The following is an 18,399-nucleotide window of genomic DNA, read 5'->3' as shown; positions in this document are numbered from 1 at the left end:
TGTGCATTTCCTTTCTTCAATCATCAAGAATACATGTCAAATCTTCAATGTTATTATTCTCTAGGAACAATAAAACCTTTGTTTCTTAACTTGTCATAAACTAAAGTTTCCTAGATTCTTTGTGATTTTTCAATCCCATCAAACAAGTATGTTCCAACAGACTGAGATATAGCCATCAGAAACCATAATTGAGAAGAAGTAGTTGGCTAGGCTCTTCTTAGTCATCATTGCCCTGCTACCACAAAAATGCCCATATTTACTGGATGACTCATTTAATTTCCTGAGAGAAGAGGAAACAGGGCTGCTATGAAGAGAATAGCCATCCATATGCATCCAAGAAGAATCTCACACAGAGAGAGAAGGAGAAGGAAGACAAGGAAGACAAGGAGGAGGAGATGAAACAAAGGAAGGAGAGAAAGAGAAGGAAGGAGGGGGAGAAAGGAAAAAGAGAAAGGAAGGAAAAAGAAGGAAGAAAGAAAAGCAGAAAGAAAGAGAAAAGATTTATTTAGCACCCACAATGTGACAGGAACTGTGCTAAGTGCTGGAGATATTAAAAACAGGGAAAAGACATTCCTTAACTCTCAAGGAGTTCACAAGCCAATGAGGGAGATAAGTAAACAAATATGTAGAAAAAGCTACATGCCGGATAAATAGGAACTAATTAAAAGAATTAAGAAGAACTGAGAAAGAATTACTGTAGGAGGTATCATTTTAGTTGGGACTTAAAGGAAGCCAGGGAGTTGGTAGTTGCTGTTCAGGAGGGAGAGTTTCCAGGCATGGGGGACAGGCAGAGAAAATGCCCACGACCAAGAGATGGGGTGTCTTGTTGGTGGAACAGTTGTTGTCTCTGAGTTGAAGAGTGTTTGTTGGGGAATAAGAAACTGTTGTTGCTATTCATCCTTCATTCTTGAAGAGGACCAATGGCATCACAAGGGTGATATCTTGACTTGTGAGTGAATTGGCTTTGAGTGAGGCAGAAAGGTGCAAAGTCATCAGCCTCTCTCCTTCAGAGTCATCCTAGTCCACTGGTAAGACATAAATCAAGGGGCGGCTAGATGGCGCAGTGGATGGAGCGCCAGCCCTGGATTCAGGAGTACCTAAGTTCCGGTCCGGCCTCAGACACTTAACACTTGCTAGTTGTGTGACCCTGGGCAAGTCACTTGACCCCAACTGCCCCCCCCCAAAAAAAAGACATAAATCAAGATGACTGGCAATCGCCCAGGATGCAGTGGGAGACCTAGGCCTTTTTAAGCTAAGGTATTTCCCAAGTATGTTTGGTTGAGGCAAGGCCCATTCAGTGATTAAGGACTAGGTAGGAATTGAGACAAAAGATGACATAGTTTGCCATTATAAAAGAATCAATCTAGGAGGTGAAGACCCTCAGAGTTTCTGGCCAGAACAAAAAACAAGTGCTATTTACACTGACTCAAGAGCAATCAAAACCCAAACAGCAGCAAGAGGGGCTAGGGACCTATTATTGGACAATCAATGAAAGCCAGAGTGATTTGGGTTTAAAGGCATAGTCAAGTAGCTCTATTTGAATCACAATGGGCTTTTTTTTTTTTTAGTGAGGCAATTGGGGTTAAGTGACTTGCCCAGGGTCACACAGCTAGTAAGTGTTAAGTGTCTGAGGCCAAATTTGAACTCAGGTCCTCCTGACTCCAGGACCGGTGCTCTATCCACTGCGCCACCTAGCTGCCCTAATTTGGGGGTTTTTTTTAGTGAGGCAATTGGGGTTAAGTGACTTGCCCAGGGTCACACAGCTAGTAAGTGTTATGTGTCTGAGGCTGGATTTGAACTCAGGTACTCCTGACTCCAGGGCCAGTGCTCTATCCACTGTGCCACCTAGCTGCCCCATCACAATGGGCTTTTTCAAAGGCTGTTTTTTTTTCAGAGCTATATTTCAAAAAATCATAAGTGAAAACAACAGGAGACAAAAGAGTTAATTGTCCCAGCTTTTTAGAATAAATATCCCAAATATTCTCAGGTGCTTTTTCATGACCTCTGGTTATTTAGAACTGTTAACCACTGACAAACTCAATTATTTAAGAAGTGACTGACTTCTTTTTGTTTCCTTTCCTCAGACCAATGAATTGCCCAGGGCTGACCAAACTTTGTCAATTCTAGCCTCTGATTGCCAGCTTATGTAAAAAAACAAAACCAAAAACTTAACAGGTGAAACAAAAGGTAATTGTAGTAGCAGCCTGGTAGGCCTGAGTCCAGTTAGGGATGCTCTGGCCCTGAGGGGGACACTATGACCATGGAGAAATGCAGTTGATCAGCTTGTTGGGGTCAGAGATTACCTTTTACTTGGAGAAGCAAAGTAGTTTATTAACCTGGTCGTGGTTGGTCAAACAGATAATAAAGCAGCCACCCAGAAAGCTGGACTCCTTGAATTTACAACATGAGCTTAGTTGGGAGCCAGTCATGTTTGCTATGTGATTAGGACCAGGGAGTGACAATAATTTCGAGTTAGAAACGTGGAGTTTTTATTATTCATATATCCAAATAGCTAACATCATCATTTTCAAACTGCTGTCACTTTTCAGTCTTAGGTCTCTCCCCCCACTCCCTTCTTGCCTCTATAAAATTGTCATCTTCTTCTTTGTTCGGAGAGTTTGAAGTTACACTTCTCCCAGCCATACCTCTATGGCTCTCTTGATTAAGGAACATGCCATAAACCTGTACCTCCCTGGGCGTTGAAGTCTAGGCTTCTTCTCCCAGCCGTGCCTCTGGGTGCCAAATAATAAAAAACTTTTACTTAAATTTTGATTGGATTGTGTGGGCGAGTAATTCCTTGAAAGAGGAAGGTTTTCAAGAACGAACCCATCTAGCAGTAACTAATCAACCAAGGGCAGCCATTTCACGTGCTCTATTTGGTTTTTTGTACCTATATAAGCTGTTTTCGGCCCCATCCTTTGGGTACTCCTACTTTGCTAGGTGGTATCATGAGTTATATCTCCTCTGCTCCAATGAGAGACCTTAATTTTATTATATTGTTCATTTTATTAATTTTCAGGTTGACATTTTGGGAATTCATCTGAGATTTGAAGATCCCCTGATCAACTGAATCCTGTTTTTGACTTTGGGTGGTTGGCACCAGCAGGAATCCATTGAGTTCCCAGTCCAGACTTGATCAGTGGCTCAACTTGGGTAAGTGGGTCTCTCCAATTCAGAACTGGAATCCTTTTCACTTGAGTTCCCAAGGCTCTTTGACTGGGCGGGAGGTGGGGTGGGGAGCGTCTGGCAAAACCAGATGGGTCATTTGTGGTCTGCTTTGGCATGTCCACCAGAATGGACTGCTGCTATCTTTTCCAAGTATGGACTATGTTCTTGTAAGTACTTGGAAAATTGGTACAATTTGACTAAATCTGCACTACAACACTGAGGTTCACACAGTGGGGTCTCCTTTTTGAGTTTGCTCTTGATTCTGCAGAAAAAAATAAAAGGTCTTGAGTGGGACTCATTTTTTTTTCTTTCCAATGGCATTTGAGGGGGCGGAGCCAAGATGGCAGAGGAAAGGCAGTAAGCTCTTGAAACTCACAACACAATCGCTCCAAAAAACCTCCAAATAATGCCAATGGCATTTTGAAACAACTAAATGGGAATCAGAATCTGAACCCTCCTCCCCTTCAGAAAAGAGTCAAAAAAGAAAAAAAATAAGGCTTTTGTTGCTCAGAGAAAGGTCTAAATTTTAAAATAGACCAATCAATTTGCTTCAAATTAACAGGGCTTTGAGGATATAGAAGAGGACTTAATTTGTGCATTCTAAATTATTATGTTGTATGTGTGTGTGTCCCTGAGTGAAAAGAAAGCTTTTTTTCTTCTTCTCTCTCCTTGCTATCCAAGCTAAGTCCCTTATCTTGCACTGAGTTATGCAGTCTTCTGACACTCAAAGTAGAATTGTCAGAAAGATAATTTACACAAAGAGGAAGTTAGAGGGTGACTCTAGTTTTTTTTTTATCTGCTTTTAAGAAATTTGTTAAGATTTTAATTGGAAATTGATCTCCAATGTTAGAAATTTTATTTGTTTGTTTTTTGTTTTGAGGGAGGCAATTGGGGTTAAGTGACTTGCCCAGGGTCACACAGCTAGTAAGTGCCAAGTGTCTGAGGTCAAATTTGAACTCAGTTCCTTCTGAATCCAAGGCTGGTGCTTTATCCACTGTGCCACCTAGCTGCCCCAATGTTAGAAATTTTAAATCCAGGTTGGTAGATCAGGTTCAAATTAAATTTGGGGATGTGGTACCTAGTCTAATCCATTCATTTTAGAGATGACAAATTTAAGGCCCAGAGAGTGGAAGTGACTTGCCTACAATGCATGGTACCTGTCACATATTAGGTATTTAATAAATGTTTTCATGATTGGCTGCTCGATATCAAGGTTACTGAATAGCAAAATTAGGATTCACATCCAGGTCTTCTGACTCCTAACAGTGCTTTTGTTGCTACTACAAACTATGCTAGTTTGTATGGACCATCAGTTTTACAGGATGCCATTTAGAAAGGACTGCTCTGATCTGTTGGCTTTTTTTTTTTTTTTAGTGAGGCAATTGGGGTTAAGTGACTTGCCCAGGGTCACATGGCTAGTAAGTGTTAAGTGTCTGAGGCCGGATTTGAACTCAGGTACTCCTGACTCCAGGGCCAGAGCTCTATCCACTGCGCCACCTAGCTGCCCCTATCTGTTGGCTTTTTGATGTCTGATTTCCCCAACCTGTGTGGTCGCAATATGGGGCCAACCTATGTGAGGTAAGCACTGTGTATGATTTAGCTATATGCATATTGTATATATTAGGTCCCATACAACATCCTGGAATTCTTTTAGCTGAACCTGTCTGTCCTGGAGGCAATGGTAGACAGCTTCAGAGATATTGGTTCTTCTAAAAAGTACTCCTGTTTTGGCATCTATGGTCATAGTAGTCATAAGTATGAATGAACTAGACATAAACAGAGGCAGTGTTATGTCATGGAAAAAACACTGGATATGGAGCTAGAAGGCCTCAGTTCAAATCCTGGCTCTGCTACTTGCTACCTGTATGTCTGAGCAAATCATTTAACTCTTCTTAGATTCCTCTGATGTAAAATGAAGGGATTGAGCAACCTAATTTCTAAAGTCCCTTCCCGCTAGAGACCCCATGATCTTATGAATCTCGCAGTGATCTCTCTCTGTCTGGCCTAGTACAGATGCTATCAAGTAGGATCTTAATCTAGGAATGGAAACCAGAGGTTTGTGGTTAATCGGACTCAGAGTTTGAGAAGAAAGGGATGTGAGCAGTCATCTAGGCTAAGTCATACAGAAAAGGAATGACTGCTGCAATGGATGTAACACATGGTTACCCAGGCTCCATTTGAAGATTTTTTCCTCCCCCTGTCCCCCCAAGACCTCTCCAGGCAGCCTATTCCTCTTTGGGAGAGTTCTAATTTGTTAGGAAGTATTCCCTGCCATAAAGCTAAAACTGGTCTCTTTGCAACTCTCTTTTCAATGCTACTACCTCCCCTCTAAGATGGCTCCAATTTACCCTGGATTTACATACAATATCTAGTATTTACCAAGCTGTTTACATGTTATCTCCCCATTAACATGTGAGCTCCTTGTGGGTGGGGACTATTTTTGCCCTTCTTTGTAACCCCAGTGCTTAGAACAACACCTGGAGCATGGCAGCTTAATAAAATGCTTGTTGACTGACTTCTACCTGTTGCTATTAATGGTTTTGCTCTCTGGGACCAAACAGAACAAATCTAGTCCTTCTTCCACAGGGCAGCCTTTTAAATCCTTGAAGACAGCTACCATGTCCTCCTGTAAATTTACTCTTCTCCAGGTTAAACATACCCTGTTCCTTCAACCCATCCCCACCTGACATGGACTCAAGGCCCTTTATCATTCTGACTGCCCTCCTCTAGACACTCCAACTTACCACCTTGTTTAAACTGTAGTGTCCAGAATTGATAACAATCCACCAGATGAGTTCTGCCCAGGGCAGAGTAGAGTAGGGCACTCTCCCTCTTCCTAGAAGCTGAGTACCACTTAGTGCATGCAGTCCAGAATGGCATTAGCATTTTTGGCTGCCCTATCACATTGCTGACTGCCATTGAGCTTGTGGTCCACTAAAATCTTCAGATAGTTTTCAGAGCTAAGCCTCCCCATATTGTACATATGAAGGGATTTTTTTTTAAACTAGGTACAAGACTTTATATTTATCCCTACTGAATATTATTAAGTATAGCTGATCTTGACTGTTATCTAATGTGCCAATTAGCCATTTCCAGTTCTGTATCATTTGCAAATATGATGAGAATGTCATCTATGCCTGCAATACAATAGTGTGGGGTCAGGCATGGATCCCCGGAGTACTCCATTAAAGACCTCCTGCCACACTGATATCTACTACCACAAGCCCCTTGCCGACAAATCTAAAAATAGGTCTTAAAGCAACTAAGCCATAAGAGGAGCCTTTTGCCTGAACGGGGCTTGGGAAAGTTAACTCCCAGCAATAGAAACCTCTGTCTTGATTAAGGCTAGAGCCAAGGGGGCTTAAATCTAGGAAGAAACACCCTTCAGCTCCTGGCTCCTCTTTTGCCACCTTTGTCTACCTCTGAAGATACAAGCTCTAGGCCTATAATATATAATATAAGATCTCTTACTGAAATTGGAACACTTAAACTAGTTGGAAAAACTAGTTTCCTGCTCCCTAGGAAAGGGTGGAACACGTAAGCATCATTAGTCAGGCAATAGGTGAGTGGATTGCACTAAAAAACTTCCCCTGCCTCCAGTTTATTTCCTAAATCACCTGGATAAACACGGAAAACACGTACTTCAAGGAGGGAGTCAAGGCAGATGGAGGAGCTTATAAAATTGCCAGCCTGAAGCCCTTCAGCACAGGCCTCTCCAGGCCTGCAATTTCCCATCAGATGAAAGCCGAGACCTTGTTGTGGCCACAGAACCATTAAATATTAACCGCATAACCATGTTGCCCATTAAATTAATTTATGGAGTTGAAGAAATACTTTTGAAGCCCAATTTGATAGACGTGTAGACCCCAAATGCCATATAAAACAATCCTCCTTGCCCAAACTCAGGATATTTTCACAACAACCTGCCAATCTGTTTTGTACATGCTTAAAATTAATAGTGGGGGGCAGCTAGGTGGCGCAGTGGATAAAGCACCGGCCCTGGATTCAGGAGTACCTGAGTTCAAATCCGGCCTCAGACACTTACTTAACACTTACTAGCTGTGTGACCCTGGGCAAGTCACTTAACCCTCATTGCCCTAAAAAAAAAAATTAATAGTGAAAGTTGGGTTTTGAAAGAGTGAAGGAGAGCGAATGATTGGCCAGAGGAGAGAGGAGAGATGGAAGATTGGGTTTTTCCAGTCAACCTTTCCATTTCTAAGTCCTCAGAGAGAATAGCTGGCTGCCCTGTGCTCAAGGGTTGGTTTCAACTGTCTGAATCACCGTGATGGGCAATACTGCCCATCTGACTCAGGAGCATGGTGAAATACAGAGTCAGGAGGACCTCAGCTCAAATTCCAATTCTGATACATGTAGTGTGTTTATAAGTAGGTCATAGTTTTTCTGAGCCTTAATTTCCTAATCTGTAAAATGGTGACAATAAAACCTGGAGTACCTACTTCACAGGGCTGTGGAGAGGCTTAAATGAAGTAATGAAACACTTTAGAGACTTTGAAGGTCTATTTAAATGTCAGGTATTATCATTCTAGAGTGATGTGCAATCCTGGCTTGACATGGGAAAGGTATGTATTTGCTGATCTTTAAGCATTCTAAATCTGCCAGTAAAAATGCAAACTTCACTGTGTATGTTTCATTTATTCTAAAAACATTTATCAACAAGCATCTTCTATGTGAAGAGCACTGTACTAGGCATGGGAGAGACAGTGAGTTTAGGTAAGACACGGCCCTTTCTCTCAGACCACTTGTAACTCAGCAAGGAAATAAAATACAAACACGAATAACAATATTGCATGGTAAGTGCATCATTATAGAGTCATAAAGCAAAGTACTATGTTGCACAAGGGGAAATATTGTTACTGACCAGGGGTTTCTAGGAAGAATTCATGGAGGAAGAAGCATGTGAGTTGAGCTTTTATAGATGGGTGAGAATTCAACAGGCAAAGAGATAGATAAAGACTATCCAAGGCACAGGAAACCAAGAACAAAGGCAGGGAGACAGGCTAGGCAACACATATTCAGGAAGAAGAGTTGTACAGTTTGGCCAGAGTTTATAATACTGGAAGGCAATCACATGCGTACTATGGGATATGACTGGAAAGGTAGGGTGATATGAAAATTATGGAGGACCTCGATTGTCTGGTAAAGGAGTATGAACTTTACTCAGCAGGCAAGATTGAGCAATAAACATTTATTAAGCATCTTCTATGTTCTATTCGCTATGCATATACAAAAAGAAGCAAGACATTTCCTGCCCTCAAGGAATTCACAATCTAATGGGGAAGACAACATACGAACAAATATATACAGAGCAAGCTCTATATAAGATAAATAATTAACAAAGGGAAGGCACTAAAACTAAGAGGGGGAGCAGCTAGGTGGCGCAGTGGATAGAGCACTGGCCCTGGAGTCAGGAGTACCTGAGTTCAAATCCGGCCTCAGACACTTAACACTTACTAGCTGTGTGACCCTGGGCAAGTCACTTAACCCCAATTGCCTCACTAAAAAACAAAAAAAACAACAACAAAAAAAACTAAGAGGGTTTGGGGGAAGGCTTTCCAATAAGCCAGGGAGGTTAGTAGGTAGAACAGAGGAGTCTCAATAGTGGGGGAACAGCCAAAGAAAATGACCAGAGCCTAAAAATGGAGGGTCTTATTCATGAAATGACCAAGAAGTCAGTGTCACTGGATTAAAGAGGACATATCAGGGAGTAAAGTACAAGGTTTGCAAGAGAAAGTCACTAAAGATTTTTTTTAACAGAAATGACAAGGTCAGATCTATGCATAAGAAAAATTAAGAAAAAAAGAAAAATTAAGTTGGCAGGAGTATAAAAGATTTGTGACACTTAGGTAGGAAGATGATGGGTATAGGAAGGTTTAATAGGTTATTACATCGGTCCAGGGATGTACTACATGGCACAGTGGATAGAGGGCTGGGCCAGGAGTCAGGAAAACCTAAGTTCAAATCCAGCCTCAAATTGTGACCCTGGGCAAGTCATTTACCCTCTGACTGCCTCCATTTTCTCAACTATAAAATGGGGAAAATAGTACCTAGGCCTGGAGTCAGGAAGACTTGAGTTCAAATTTGGCCTCACATACTCACTAGTTATGTGACCCTAGGCAAATTACTTAACCTCAGTTTGCCTTAATCCACTTAGAGAAGGAAATGGCAAATCACTCCATTAGCTTTGCCAAGAAAACCCCATTCTGGGTCACAAAGAGTCTGACAGGACTAAACAACTGAACAAAGACAAAAGCACCCACCCCTCCAGGATTGTTGTGAGGATCAAATAAGATAATATTTATAAAGCATTTAGTCCAGTGCCTAGCGCATAATAAGTACTTAATAAATGCTTGTTCCCTTCCCCATCCTCCATCCCCTTACTCCCTGTACTAAGGCAGTGGTGATAGAAATATAGCAGAAGATACAGAAGCAAAAGATGCTGCAAAGGTAAAATCAGTAGTACCTGGTAACCAGACATGAGTGGAAAAAATGAGGAAGAAGTTTAAAATAACAATAAAGTTTTAAACAGGGAAGACGGGGTAAATGGTGGTACCACAGACATAATGAATATCTTGGAAATTGACCTCTAAGTGCTTCTAAAATTCTGTCACCAACAACATATATTTTTTCTATGTCTATTTGTGGGGCCAGCTGGTTTTCCCAACTTTATTTTTATTGAGCTCCACTAGCTACAAAGGTGGTAGCCATACTGGCCTTGGTGATGGGAATTGATGATCTGAAATATGTTGGAAGAGCTGTTCCATTTTATTTCTGTTTGTTATTTCCCTTCTAGTTTCAGTTAATTGGGTCTTATGAAAAGCTTTACACAATATCTTTTCCCCTCCTTTGCATTTCATTATTTTGTGAGATGATACTACTCTTTGTAGGGCAATGCAGGTTAAGTGACTTGCCCAGGATCACACAGCTAGTTAAGTGTCAAGTGTCTGAGGCCAGATTTGAACTTGGGTCCTCCTGAATCCAGGGTCAGTGCTTTTTCAATCTTTCGACTTTGGTTTTTATTATTTCTTGAAGTCTCATGGATTTATTAGCTTCCACTTGACCAATTTGAATTTTTAAGAAATTATTTTCTTCAGTGAGATTTTGTACCTCTTTTTTCATTTGGCCAATTCTGCTTTTTAAGTTCTTCTCTTCAATAGATTTTTGTGCCTCTTTTAAAATTTAGCCAATTCTATTTTTGAAGGTGTTATTTTCTTCAATATTTTTTCCTCTTTTACAAAAGTTCTCTTTTTATAATTGTCTTAAATCAATCACATTTCTTTTCCTTATTTTTCCTCTAACACTTTTAGTTCTTTAACTCTTCCCAGAATACTTGTTCTTGGGTCCAATTAGCATTTTTCTTTGAAGCTTTTTTGGGTAGCTTTTTTCACACTGTTATCATCCTCTTAGTTTATGTCTCTGCCACCTAGTAGCTTTTTATGGTCAAATTTTTGTTGTTGTTGTTTGCTCATTTTCCCAAACTATTTCTTGACTTTGAATTTTATGTTAAAGTTGGACTCTGCTCATCTTGGGGTGGGGAGGCCCTGTCCCAAGTTTCAGGCTTTTTCATGATGCTGTTTTCAGAGCTAATTTGGGGGGGGCGTGTGTGCACATTTTTTGGTGCTTCCAAGGTGGTGTGATCCTGGGAGAGATGTGATCACTGCTCTCCTGATCTATGTTCCAGTCTTTATACAGGAAGGATCCCCTGGTCTCCTGCAGCTGCAAATGCTAGCACTCCTTTTCTCCTTGGAACTGTGACCATGGTCCCCTGTTTCCTTATGACCAACTACTAGTGCTCCTTTCTGCCCTGAAACTGTGATCCAGAAATATGCATGGGCAATAGAGTTGCCAATCAATGCCAGTTATATTCAGAGCCAATAAAGGGTCTCCTATAATCCCTTTCTAACCATTTGCCTGACCCCCTTACTATCTCTTGGCTGAGAGCTCCTGAAGTTGCCACTGCTGCTGCAGCCACTGTTGTTGACACCACGTATATGGGCTCCAACAGACCTCTACCCCAGTGTTTCTGTCAACCTCTTAGTTGTTTGGAGGGGAATATTGGGAGAGTTTAGCTGGGTGGCTGCCCCTCATCCACCATCTTGGTTCTGCCATTCCTTAATGTTTTGAGAGCTTTCACCCTAAATTAGGATTGCTCTTGGTTGCCATGTCCTGCTTTCTGATGAGATCAAGTATATGATGGCTGAGACAGTATTAGGCTTTTTCAAATGCCTCAAAACCTGGGTTCATGAAGGCTATGCCCATGAGGCACATAAGTTCTACCAAGCTAGATGAACTTCAAGTACAAGGAGTAGACTATATCTACTTTTATTATCCTAGCTAAATACAGAGAATACGTCAGACTGATTACTATGATAAACTCTTTGATCCTAGCAATCCTTGAAACAGACAAAAATGCAAAATTACTCTCTTGCTTAAAAAAAAGTTGTATTTTTAAAAAAATATCACCAATATACCTATATTCAAACTCCAATCTGGTGACAGCTCTGCTACCTTCTTTATGCCCTAAGGAACTGGAGATAGGGACTGGGAGGAGTGATGTTTAAAATGGAGAAGTTGGGGTCCTGTGTTTTCCCAACTCCTTTTGGGGGGGTGCAGGGCAATGAGGGTTAAGTGACTTGCCCAGGGTCACACAGCTAGTAAATGTCAGGTGTGTGAGGTAAGATTTGAACTCAGGTCCTCCTGAATCCAGGGCCGGTGCTTTATCCACTGTGCCACCTACCTGCCCCTAGGGCTTTGAGTCTTAATAATTTTTTTAATGTCTTGAACTGCAGACAAACATCCTGGGCTGGCCTAGGAAAGGGCCAAAATGAGAGACCCTCAGGGCAGGTGAGATCCTTCAACCTAGTTGTACCATGGAGGACTTTAGAGGTTAGGAGAGCAGAGCAAGTCAGGAGCTGGATAGAAGGCAGGGCAGGAAAGGAAAAATGAGGTAATAGCTATTCCTTCCTTTACCATGAGGAAGAAAAAAGTGTGTATGGGGCAAGGGAAAAGAATACTAGTCCATCTCCCACCCACAACCACCATCACACTAAGCAGGAATCTTACAAAATTAGGCATGTATGTGTTGGGTATCACCCGCCTCACCTCAGCCTTCTGTTCACTGAGGATGGGACAGCCTCTTTACCATGCTGTTCCCCCAGCTCTTGGAATCATTACAGGGGATGGCAGTGACCTCACAACTTTGGTGTTTGCTGTCTAGGTTCAGGACGGTTCCTGCCTGTGTTAATTGGGTTAGGAGGCTCTGGGTCTATCCAATCTAACCTTGCTGTGCCCCTTAGACTCCAAGACCAACTCAGGACTCATGTTCAAAGTCTGATTTCAAGAGATGAGATGTTTATCAGTTTCCTCTGCCCAGGAGATGGAAGTTTCAGAGATGCCTGAGGCTAGACCATCTCAGGAAGGCTGAGTCTGATTTGGCCTGGTAAATACCAGATGACAAAAAGCTTTGCTTGAGTCTGACGTGTCCTCCTCCCCTCCCCACCCCAATGTCTGCCTTTTTAACTGCTTGGAAAAAGAAGAAAGGGAAATGGAAACAGTGAGACAAGCTGTCAATTTGTACTTGAATGACTAGTGCCATTTAAAAAACTGATATTGATCTGATCGAGAGAGAGCTTTTAGGAAGAAAGGACTCATCATTCTGGCACCTCATTAGCTCAAGATGGGACACTCTGGGTCATGTACTCCTTGCCTTTACTAAAACCAGACTTTTTTTCTAATTGGCTTTGCATGGACAAGTGTGTGTATTTCACAGTCAACCAGAGTCATTTGTTTTAAGAAGTTCTATTTTCATCCAAACTATAGGTGTCTATTAATGTTTGAATTTCTACAAGTATATCTGAATTCCATATGCTTTACATTTTTTACCACAGACTCATACAACAAGAACAATAATAATAGCTAACATTTATATAGCGCCTAGTATATGCCAGACACCAGGCTAAGTACTTTACAACCCTAAGAGGTAGGTGCTAATGTTATCTCCATTTAACAGTTCAGGAAACAGAAGGTTAAGTGACTTGCCCAGGGTCACACAGATAGTTAAGTGTCTGAGGTCAAATTTGAATTCAGGGCCTCCTGACTCCAGACCTAGACCCCTATCTACTGTGCCACAAAGAAAGATCAGACAACAAAATGATTGTCCTTCCCAAGAGATTAAGAAACTAAACTTTATTTTGTGAACTTGCTAATGATGCTACCCACTGCCTTTGGTTAATTGTGTGTTGGCACACACATAAAGAATATTTCTATCTGTATGTCTAAGCAGTGTACAGTTCTGAAATTATCAAACTAACTGCCACAAGAAGATAGGGGGAAACCTCTCCCATTCAAGTGAGGTTCCATGCTCATGGAATTTCTATAGCTGGATTAGCCCCTTTAACAACAGGGGACACCTAACATTATAGGGCTTCAAATGGGGCCCATTTTAAGTAGGACAGGCTGCACTAAAAGGGGCCAGGACTGAACTCCCGCACACGTACTGGTTCACCTGCTATCCCTCCTTCCCTGGGAGTCAGCCTTAGAATCACAGAACCTAGGGCAGGAAGAGAACACCTCCTTAGCAGTTGTTTAGTTCAGTCTTTCATCCCATACAACAATCTCCCCTATAATTGTCCAGGAAGCACTCCTGGGACATTTATGCCACCTGTGTAAATACACACATGCACACTCACCACTCTCTTCCCATACACACACACAGACTCCCACCTACATGCACACTCACCCTGCAATATTCATCAATAGGCTTCAGTCTCTTCACAGCAACATCTCGAATGTGACTCCTCCGGAACAGGATCTTACCTGAAAGAGAGTGATGTGTGAGGAGAAGATGACATATTCCTAACCTTAGGGAACCAGGAATTTTGCCTCCCATCCCCTCCCTTGTTACCCTCTTACCCTGAAAACGATTTCCTTCCTTGCTCTTCCAGACAAGCTCATCACTTGACTCTTTGACAAAACATAAGTCACTCACACTCACACACACACACACACACACACACACACACACACACACACACACACACACACACACACACCCAAGGGTCAGGTAGAACCTGGCCCTGCTTGCCTTCAGGCTCTGGGGTCTAATGAATACTGTCAATTGCTATCTCTAGGCTGCCTGAGTGAGATATAAAAAAGCCATGCTAAATGGTCTTACTGCAGGGCAGGTATTCTTAACTTGAGGTCTGGAACCTTTAAAAATATATATTTTGTGACCTTGAGCAAGTCACTTAACCCCAATTGACTCACCAAAAAAAAAAAAAAAATATATATATATATATATATATTGATAACTGTACTTCAATAGAATTGGTTTCCTTTGCAATCCCATATGTTTTATTTTATGCTTTCAAAAACATTGATCTGAGAAGGGGTCCATAGGCTTCCCCAGGCTGTCATGACAAAACCAAAGGGGAAGAGAGCTGCAATAGAGCCCTGCAACAGAGCCAACAACAACAATGCAATGCTGCCACGATTTTCCTTCTCAAGATGTAACCCACTCTTACAGATGCAGATAAAAATGTACCAGCCCATACACAAGTGCCGTTAGTCTTTGATAAATCAGGCTAGTTCCTCCAAGCCTGGCAGGAGTTTTTTGCCCTTAGTCAAAGTGGCAGCTTTTCCCAACGAAAACAGACGTTAACAATATCTGTGGATATGAAACCCAAACATCTTCCAAAAAGCATGACTTTGAGAACTAAGGCCGGTCCCCATAGCTTTAGTGGTTCCCACTGCTGCTCCTCCCCCAACTATACCTTTTATTCCAGAAAAAAATATCCTGATTCCATAAGGACACAGACATTTTCTGGCTTCCATACTTTATTTTTTTGCCATCGTTTGGGACACATTCTCCCATGAGCTCCCCTGGTGAAGATCCTATCCATCCTTGCAGTAAAGCCCAGTTGAAATGTCATCTCATCCTTATGTCATCATCACTTTAGAGCCAAAAAGGGTCGTAGAGGTCACCTAGTCCAAAACTTTCATTTTACAAAGGAGGAGAATGGGACCCAGAAGTTATGTGACTTGGCCAAAGTTAGAGATGGTAAGTCCAAAGATAGGATTTAAATCCAAGTCATTTGAGTCCCAAGCTATCCTTCTTTCCACTGCACCTTACTGAAGCTTAGCCTGATATCTGTGCTAGAAGGGATCTTTCCAAAACTTTGCTTTGTCCTTCTCTTAGGGCCATCTTACCCCTCCCTACCAGACTGGACCACAGGCAACCCCTGGTTTATCCATCTTTGTATCCTTTAATGGAGTGTTTACTGAATGAATAAATGACTAAGCTGTCTTCAGTAGTCTGGGGGTATTTGCAGCTTTCTAGTTCAGAATGAGGCAAGAAATCATGAAATACTCCCAAAGCTTCAGAGAAGTTTCTTCTTAAAAGTTTAGCCCATTAAAACTAATAATTCTATAGAAAAGTCAATATGACACAGTGGTCAGTTTCTGATGGCCTCAGAGTAGGGAACATATGGCTTCAAATTCATTCTCTCTCTTTCTCTCTCTCTCTCTGTCTCACACACACACACACAGAGTAGTTCTCTCACATGTAGCAACTCTCTAAGACTAAGTTCCAGAAAGAGGTCCTCATTGATGGAGAGAACTTCTTGACCCAGAATTCCTTTCACTGATGAAATTCTAGGTGACATCTATCTAATCACTAGCCTGTTGCCTGCCTTATAGTTTGTTTACAAAAGTCATCTCCCAAAGCCTAGCTCAAGTATAAACTTCTTCAGGATATAAAATCCTGAACCTGAATTAGAATTGTACTTGCACTCATCCTTGTACTCTGCCTGCTCTTCTTTCCTGTGGGCGGGCGGGCGGGGGAGGGGGGGCGCGGGGCCGGGGTCTTGTCTTCCTGACTAGACGGTGAACTGCCAAAGAATAGTGGCCATTTCTTACACTTCTGAACTCACCCCCCACCCCCTATTGCAGAGTTAAGCACCTTCTGGATTCCCAGGGAAGCCTTGCTGATTTTGCTAATTGGCGCCACCATTAATTTTTCATTGAGGATCTGGTCCAAGCTGTTCTTTTCCCTTCTCTTCCAAAAGGGAACAGCTCTCTCAGAAGAAAGACACTCAAGGAGGCAACAAATGCTGTTAAAAAGATAAATGAGTTCTGTTGTTTTATAAAAAGAGATAAAATACAATTTATGATGATATTAGAAGCAAGTGGCTTTTTCTCAAGGAAGATGTCACAGATTAGGTATGTCTCGTCTTTGAAGGCTTTGGTCTTCCTCTCCTTTTTTGGTCTGTTGTGTTCTCTCACAAGAAATGTTAGTAGGTGTGTGTGTTTGGATGTGCATTATGTGTGAAAGTGTGCATCGTTCTTTAAAAACAAACAAACAAACAAAAATACACTCAACACATATCTCAGCACAGTCCTGAGGAGTAGAACTCTTTTTTCCCTCCATTTTGCCAGAAATGGTCAATCATTACTGAAAGGTGGGATGGCTTCAAGCTGTCCCCTGAGTCACCTTCACTTCAAAAGACACTCATTTGGACAGTGTCAGGGAAAGTGAACAACCTGGAAGAAGAGGGGTCTGTGGCGGTCACATCCTGATCATGAGCCACCTTTCACAACAACCCAACATGAGAACCATTACAAGCCATTCATCTGTAGAAAAGAAAACGGAGAGGGATGGGGGTGGGATTTGGAATAAGAGAATGAGATAAGACAAATCTAAGAGGTCCAGAGTCATTGGCCCAGAGACTTATTAGTCTAATTTGTTCCTTTCTAGAACACTTTGGATGATAAGTGGTTGTGTTTTGAAAACTCTAGGGGTAACACATGTGTCACATTGTGCATTATTCTTAATTTTAGGTGATAAGAACATCATCCTATTTGCCTGGATAGGTAGAGAAATGGATAGAGCACCTGGCCTAGTCAGGAGGACCTAAAATCAAATCCGACCCCAGACACTTACTAGATGTGTGACCCTGGGCAAGTCACTTAACCCTGTTTGCCTCAGTTTCATCATCTGTAAAATGAGCTGGAGAAGGAAATGGCAAACCACTCCAGTATCTCTGCCAAGAAAACCCCAAATAGAATCACGAAGAGTCAGACACAACAGAAAACAACTGAGCAACAACAAAAACAACGTCCTTATTTGTCCTTTGCCAGACTTCATCTGGATTAGAATGTTCATTTCTTGGCACCATAGTTTAAGAAGGACATTAAAGACATTTCCTTTAAGAAGGAGAGCATCCAGAGGAGAGTCTTGAGTCATGTCAGATGAGGATAGGGTAAAGGAAGTGGGAATGTTTAATCTGGAGAAGACTTCAGGGAGGGTCTCCCCAATACCATACAAACTTGGATCCAAGAAACCAGACAAACATAAAAAGGAAGACTATATGGGGAAGCTGAGAAAGACCCCAGGAACATTAGTGAAAGAGAGGTGAACAACCTCAGAAAATAGAATCCCTTATTAAAGACAGAATAGGAGGTTTTTCCCCTTAGAAGGCCATGGGGTGGGGCAGCTAGGTGGCTCAGTGGATAAAGCATCAGCCCTGGATTCAGGAGGACCTGAGTTCAAATCTGGCCTCAGACACTTGACACTTACTAGTGTGACCTTGGGCAAGTCACTTAACCCTCAATGCCCCACCAAAAAAAAACAAAACAAAACAAAGAGAAGGCCATGGGGTATAGTGGGAATGCAGTGAAATTGGTGTCAGGAAAGGACCTTCAAGCATTTGAAAGGTCATCAAGTGGAAGAGAGATGAACTTGTTCTGTTTGTGATCAGCATACAGTAGTCTCTTAGTCATCTAGGTGGCTCCCAATGCAGCATGCAAGCTGTCGATCTTTTATCTCCCTCACTCAGCAATCAGTCCAGCTCCTTCTTCCAGTCATAGTAAGAAAGAAAGAAGGAGGGAATAATCATATATTACATGCCTGCTATGTGTCAGGCACTGTGCTAAATGCTTTACAAACATTATCTCATTTGAGCCTCACAACAACCCAAGGAGAAAGGTCCTATTATTAGTATCCTCATTTTATAGATGAGGAAACTGAGGTAGACAGCAGTTAGGTGACTTGCTCAAGGTCACACAGCTACTAAGTATCTGAGGCTGGATTTGAACTTGGGTTGTGCCCAATACTTTATCTGCTGCATCACTTAGCAGCCTCTAGTAGTACACCTGGTAATATTATTTCTAAAATTGCATAATCTCTTTTCCTTTGTAAGTGAACCTTAGAAAAAT

The 18,399-nt window shown here is 41.8% G+C and overlaps 1 protein-coding gene across 4 annotated transcripts in view; it reads right to left on the bottom strand.

Moving 5' to 3' along the window:
* Positions 1-18,399, bottom strand: part of SH3PXD2A (SH3 and PX domains 2A) — a 332,613-nt gene that overhangs the window by 168,643 nt on the left and 145,571 nt on the right. For all 4 annotated transcript variants that reach the window (XM_043987986.1, XM_043987989.1, XM_043987987.1 and 1 more), the window contains exon 4: positions 13,925-14,001. In XM_043987986.1, the coding sequence (XP_043843921.1) occupies positions 13,925-14,001 (77 nt within the window). The remainder of the gene's footprint in view (positions 1-13,924; positions 14,002-18,399) is intronic.

The sequence above is a fragment of the Dromiciops gliroides genome, chromosome 2 (genome assembly GCF_019393635.1).
Source record: "Dromiciops gliroides isolate mDroGli1 chromosome 2, mDroGli1.pri, whole genome shotgun sequence".
NCBI classification, from domain to species: domain Eukaryota; kingdom Metazoa; phylum Chordata; class Mammalia; order Microbiotheria; family Microbiotheriidae; genus Dromiciops; species Dromiciops gliroides.
Note: the sequence above shows the minus strand (reverse complement) of the source record. Positions and strands in the feature narration are given on the sequence as shown.